This window comes from Poecilia reticulata, linkage group LG6 (assembly GCF_000633615.1).
Source record: "Poecilia reticulata strain Guanapo linkage group LG6, Guppy_female_1.0+MT, whole genome shotgun sequence".
In the NCBI taxonomy this organism is placed as follows: Eukaryota; Metazoa; Chordata; class Actinopteri; order Cyprinodontiformes; family Poeciliidae; genus Poecilia; species Poecilia reticulata.
The window spans coordinates 21,611,007-21,617,511 of NC_024336.1; the positions used below are offsets into that span (position 1 = coordinate 21,611,007).

General features: G+C 41.9%; 1 protein-coding gene across 1 annotated transcript; it reads right to left on the reverse strand.

Annotated features, from left to right (window-relative positions):
• Positions 1 to 7: 7 nt before the first annotated feature.
• hsp90b1 (heat shock protein 90, beta (grp94), member 1) lies at positions 8 to 6,275 on the reverse strand (the record flags this gene model as incomplete). The annotated part of the gene is made up of 16 exons (XM_008411880.1): positions 8 to 169; positions 258 to 359; positions 460 to 615; positions 726 to 804; positions 1,470 to 1,606; positions 1,714 to 1,959; positions 2,040 to 2,309; positions 2,400 to 2,465; positions 2,548 to 2,625; positions 2,718 to 2,855; positions 2,947 to 3,063; positions 4,635 to 4,760; positions 4,853 to 4,964; positions 5,104 to 5,435; positions 5,893 to 6,009; positions 6,096 to 6,275. Coding segments are annotated over 16 exons (2,280 nt in total), but the record flags the coding sequence as incomplete, so codon positions are not given.
• Between the last annotated feature and the right edge of the window lie 230 nt (positions 6,276 to 6,505).

Genomic DNA, 6,505 nt, shown 5'->3' on the forward strand with positions numbered 1-6,505 from the left:
GAAAAAAAAAAGACACAAAAACCCAAACAATGGTCTTAAAAAAAACCCATCCCCAGGACCCCACTCAAGATAACATTAAACACAGCGGCAATGGAACAAGAACTCCAATTTCCAGTTCCATTGTCACATCGTCCTTTACAGTGCTTCACAGTTCATCCTTTGGCTCTGCCTGCAAGGTAAAACAAAGAAATGTGAAATCTTTGGCATTCAGTCATGAGAGCATATAAAGGATGTGAAAGGACRTAAAGAAGCCTCACCGATTCGTCATCGTCGTCGTCGTCATCTATAACTTCTTCATCTTTATCTTCAGGCTCTTCCTCTGCTGGCTCCTCTGGCTCTTCCTCAGGTTCTTCTTCAACCTACGGAGAAGACGCCATTTTTAATGGGCACTTTAACAGTCAAGTCATTAAATTATTAAAGCATGGGAGTCAAAATTAAATTAAAATCCAGTGAACGTGCCTGTTCCTCCAGAGGAACATTCATGCTGAGCCGGAGCATGCGCTCTATTCTGTCTCCGTAAGCTTTTGTGTCGGCCAGCTGGTATCCTGAGCGCAGAGTTGCCGTCTCAAACAGAACCACTGCCAGATCTGATGCGGTCTGGTCCTCAGCGTCAGCCTACAAATGCGAAACAAACAAAAGTAGTCAGATATATTTGTCAAAACCTTCTTAAAAACGGTTTACCACATTCAACAACGCATCAGTAAGAAGGGTATGTAGAAGCTTACGTTGACTCTGTTGAGCATCTGCTTGACAAGGGGATGTTTGGGGTTGATTTCTAGTGTTTTCTTCTGGCTGGCATAATAACTGAGGAACAGACGACAATGCATGTGAGCTTCAAGTGGCAATAAGACAAAAAAAAAAAAACAGGTTTACAGGCACTTATGCATAATAAAATAACTGAAAAGTTTAAGTAGGAATTAAACAACGAATAGATTCTAATGTTTTGTCAGGGAATTAGATTGTTGTATGACATGTCATGGACAAGATGGTGTTGGACCTTTAGGAACCAACTCCAGCTGAAGTCCATACCATCTCAATTTTCCCCAAAGAGAGTTGGTAATGCTCATGGGGCTTTAGAATCCCCAGTAACCCATGTCATTTTTCCTACTAAAGTTTGTCCTTCCATTCAACTTTCCATTAACATTTTTGGATGCAGCACACTTCAATGAAAAAAAAAAACAGATTTAAACTCCATGTTGAGTGCATCAGTCTGACTGTTGTACATCGATCATATTAGGGGTCTTACCCTGTGATTGGTTGGGCCACTTCATATTTTCACATTAAATATCCCTTCTACAATTTAAGTCTCGTCAGTTTTTTAAGACACATTTTAGACTTTTCACCTAACTTATCAAATACATACTTTAAGTATCCTTCCACTTTCCACGAATCCATGAGATTTCAGTCGAATTACTGAAAAGCGTTTGACATCCTTGTATTTTCTGACATGCAGCTGTGTTGACACTCACTTTGTTGAAATGTCTTTTCCTGTCTGGTAAGCCTGAGCCTTCATGATCCTCTCCATGTTTCCTGACCAGCCGTACTGACTGGCAACCAGAGCGCAGGGTGAGTTGGTCAACCTCTGAGAGAGAACGGCCTTTTCGATCTGTCGAGAAAAGAGGCAAATATTTTGACTATACGACATTAAAAACGAGCCAAATCCATGATTTCTGTTGGTCTGTGAAATAACGACAACACAGCAAATTCCCCAACCTTGTCCTTCAGGGCCTTGTCCTTGAGCCAAGTAGTGAGAGGCTCAAACTCCTTCTCCAGGGCCTCCCTCTTCTCCTTGACCTTCTCACTTTCCTCAAACTTGACCCCCTCTTTGGCCACATTCTGGAAGCGTTTTCCGTCAAACTCTGGCAGTGCCTGGATGCAGTACTCGTCCACAGGCTCCGTCAGGTAAATGACCTCRTAGCCCTTCTTCAGCAGCCTCTCAACGAAGGGAGAAGACTCCGCCTGTCAAGACAGATTACTTCAGTGAGTTTTCTAACACTTCAACACCCTCCAAACCACCACTCTGCATCATTGTTACTYACCTCATTCCTGGTGGTCCCTGCCATGAAGTAAATCTTGTCCTGCTTCTCCTTCATGCGCTCCACGTACTGCTCCAGGCTGGACAGGACGGTGTCGCTGTTGGACGTCTGGAAGCGGAGCAGTTTGGCCAGACGGGTTCTGTTGGAGTGGTCCTCGATGACGCCCAGYTTGACATTGGTTCCAAACTCCTTCCAGAACTTTTCATTGTACTGATCATCTGCAATCTTCTTGATCATATCCAAAGTCTTGCGGACCAGCTTCTTGCGGATGACCTATAGGGTCAGGAGAAATTGGTTTTTAATCAAACTTCTTTCACCCTTTCATTTCAAGGCCAAAGAGACTGCAAAGGACTTAGAGATTACCTTGAGCAGTTTGTGCTGCTGCAGAGTTTCTCTGGACACATTCAGAGGAAGGTCATCAGAGTCAACCTGGCAAAGGAGACCACATTTAGTCTCAGACGAAGTGACGGTTATACAAATCATATAAACCAACCAGCCATCAGCAACTCACCACTCCCTTGATGAAGTTCAGATATTTGGGCATCATGTCGTTGAAGTCGTCYGTTATGAAAACTCTCCTGACAAACAGCTGTGCGACACAAAGTTTCGACATGAATCTCAAACTCCTGCATACGTTTTCTCTCCCTCTTTTATTGAAACTAAACTGCTTTGCTTGCAAACCTTGATGTAGTCGTTCTTCTTTGAGCCGTACTCGTCAAAGAGGCCACGTGGAGCCGACGTGGGGATGAACAGGATGGACTTGAAGGTAACTTCACCTTCAGCAGTGAAGTGGATGTGAGCCAGGGGGTCGTCACTGTCCTGGTGGGAGAGAAAAACGTGACTGGARTTTAACCGGGTCTTTAGATAGAAAAGGCTTCCCACTTGCCTGACTAATATAAACCGTTCATACCTTCGAGAAGGTCTTGTAGAAGGCCTTGTATTCGTCCTCCTCTACCTCCTTGGCCGGTCTCTGCCAGATTGGCTTGATGTCATTCATCAGTTCCCAGTCCCAAACCGTCTTCTCAACCTACGATGTGAATGATAGTTTAAGAAATGGTGCAATACTGACTTTTGGTACCATTTAATCCACTATGACAGCAAAAAAGACTAGATCAACAGGCGAGAAAAAAAAAGAAAAAAGAGAACTGTTTGGTTAGAAACTAAATATCCAATTAAGTGCCAGCAGTCTGTATGTACAGTTCTCTTTAGTGTTGACATTGTTGGGATGTGAAAACATTTTTTTAAGGAAGCCCAAAAGGTTGGAGACCTCTTGTAAAACCAATGGTCTACCTGAACTTCAGGCATGTACAGCTAGTTAATAACTGTGGCAGTTATTACCACAGTCCATTATGGACTCTAATCAAGTCCATAATGAAAGATTGTGAAATCTTGTTAAACTGCAGAGGAGACTGAACAAAAAAAAAAAATACAAATGATAGGAGAACACTTGTTTATGTTAGCAGGGAACACTCAATTGGAGCCTTTTACCAATTAAGTTTTAAGTTTTATTTTAAATGGGCTTTGTAGAGAAAAAAATATTTTAATAAGTTGATTATTAGAGTTTCAGGTGAGCAAAGTTACAGCAGTTCTATTAAAGGAGTAAACTTCTCTAACTTTTGGGGTGTTTTAGGAGAGACAATAAAAAAAAACACTAGAAGAAGTACAGCTTAACCATTATACACTTTAAGCCCTTACCTTCTTGGTCTTTGGCTTGTCTTTAGCCTCTTCCTCTTCCTCTACTTCAGCCTCATCTTCAGAAGTCTCCTTCTCTGCTTCCTCTGCTTCAGCGTCGTCGTCGATGGGCTCTTCAACCGTCTCAGTCTTACATGTTCACAACAAAAACCACTTACTCTCCTCCATATTCTCCATCAACTTTATAATAGCAGGTATGAGTGTTGAAATTAAATAATCACCTTGCTAGCCCAAACGTAGATGGGGAAGTTGATGAACTGGGAGTATTTCTTCACAAGATTCTTGATGGTTTCTAGTTCAAGGAAGTCTGAGGCCTCCTCCTTCAGGACCAGCCTGAGTTTGGAAAAAATAAAATTAAGAGGCAAAACACTCAAGTTCAAGGCCAGTGCAGAATGAGAACTGAAGCAGTGACTCTGCAACTAGTAAAATGTTTACAGAGTTATTCATCAGTCATTATACTCAATAAACGTACGTAATGGTTGTTCCCCTTCCCAGTGTGTCCTCACGGGGGTCCTCGATGACCGAGAACTGGTTGGAGTCCGACTCCCAGATGTGCTGGGTGTCGTTGTTGTGCTTGGATGTCACAATGACCTTGTCGGCGACAAGGAAAGCAGAATAGAAACCNAAAAAAAAAAAATACAAATGATAGGAGAACACTTGTTTATGTTAGCAGGGAACACTCAATTGGAGCCTTTTACCAATTAAGTTTTAAGTTTTATTTTAAATGGGCTTTGTAGAGAAAAAAATATTTTAATAAGTTGATTATTAGAGTTTCAGGTGAGCAAAGTTACAGCAGTTCTATTAAAGGAGTAAACTTCTCTAACTTTTGGGGTGTTTTAGGAGAGACAATAAAAAAAAAACACTAGAAGAAGTACAGCTTAACCATTATACACTTTAAGCCCTTACCTTCTTGGTCTTTGGCTTGTCTTTAGCCTCTTCCTCTTCCTCTACTTCARCCTCATCTTCAGAAGTCTCCTTCTCTGCTTCCTCTGCTTCAGCGTCGTCGTCGATGGGCTCTTCAACCGTCTCAGTCTTACATGTTCACAACAAAAACCACTTACTCTCCTCCATATTCTCCATCAACTTTATAATAGCAGGTATGAGTGTTGAAATTAAATAATCACCTTGCTAGCCCAAACGTAGATGGGGAAGTTGATGAACTGGGAGTATTTCTTCACAAGATTCTTGATGGTTTCTAGTTCAAGGAAGTCTGAGGCCTCCTCCTTCAGGACCAGCCTGAGTTTGGAAAAAATAAAATTAAGAGGCAAAACACTCAAGTTCAAGGCCAGTGCAGAATGAGAACTGAAGCAGTGACTCTGCAACTAGTAAAATGTTTACAGAGTTATTCATCAGTCATTATACTCAATAAACGTACGTAATGGTTGTTCCCCTTCCCAGTGTGTCCTCACGGGGGTCCTCGATGACCGAGAACTGGTTGGAGTCCGACTCCCAGATGTGCTGGGTGTCGTTGTTGTGCTTGGATGTCACAATGACCTTGTCGGCGACAAGGAAAGCAGAATAGAAACCMACTCCGAACTGGCCAATCAGCTCGGACGTAGACTGYCCCTCAGTCTGCATGTCTGTCATCTTGTTGAGGAACTCGCTGGTGCCCGACTTGGCGATGGTGCCCAAGTTTCTCACCAACTCGTCTTTGGTCATCCCGATACCGGTGTCTGTGATGTGGAGCATGTTCTTCTCCTTATCAGACTGTCAACGAGAATGGAGACAGACATGTTACGGGTTTAAATATTTACAGTGTGACAGTTCTGATATTAAAGTAAAGATGCTTAGGTTTTATGGTTTTTACATATAATGTTCAAACCGAAATGGTGTAAAATTATCAAATTACTTTTATTTGCATTATTCCAACAGAGGCTTTGAAAATCTTATTAAAAAAACTTTAGAAATCAGAAACMTACAGCACCTTTTTATTTTAACCTAATTTGTCTTTATTTTAAGCAAGGRGACAATATCAAAGTACTATTTTTTATTTTATTTTAATACACTCAGGTAGGACAGAGTAGCATTTTCCTGCTTCAATCTGAGGAGGGAGAAATGTATAAAATTCACTCCGGCACTCTTCATGCCATCACATTTGAGGAGACTGAATTGAACATTTTAGCAATTTTAAACATCTTTGAATACCATTTATCTCACTGCTTACTTTAATTTTGATGGTGAGCTCTTCATTTGCCGTCAACGCCGACTCATCAGTAAGCGACAACAGCCGGATCTTATCCAGAGCATCCGAGGCATTAGAGATCAACTCCCTGAGGAAGATCTGAAAGACATGAACAGGTGAGCATCCCTCAGGCAGTAACCCAAACAGGGGTTTTTTTTCCACTCCCCCCTCCTCCTACTACTAACCTCCTTGTTCTTGTAGAGRGAGTTGATAATGAGCTTCATCATACGATTGACTTCTGCCTGAAAAGCATGTTTTTCAGACTTTTCCCTGAGTTCCTTAATCTGAGAAGCATTCAAACCGTCCAGCTGGATAGCCTCCTCCTCCCTGAAAGTAGACGAATACAGAAACGCAAGTGAAACAAAACAGAGCAYGCAGATTTAAAATGTCYATAAACAGAAAGCAATTGGACTCCTTGTTTTAGAGTTGCTTGTGATGGTCATGTTCTCGAGGACTGAGAATCTACAGCTATGTAGACATCAGCAGCTCGAAGCAAGAGGACACTTTCACTGCTCACATGTCTGCCCTGATGATCTGTGTGCATAAGCTTGGTGGAGCTGACCTTGAATTTGGGTGATTGTCAGTGTGACCAAAA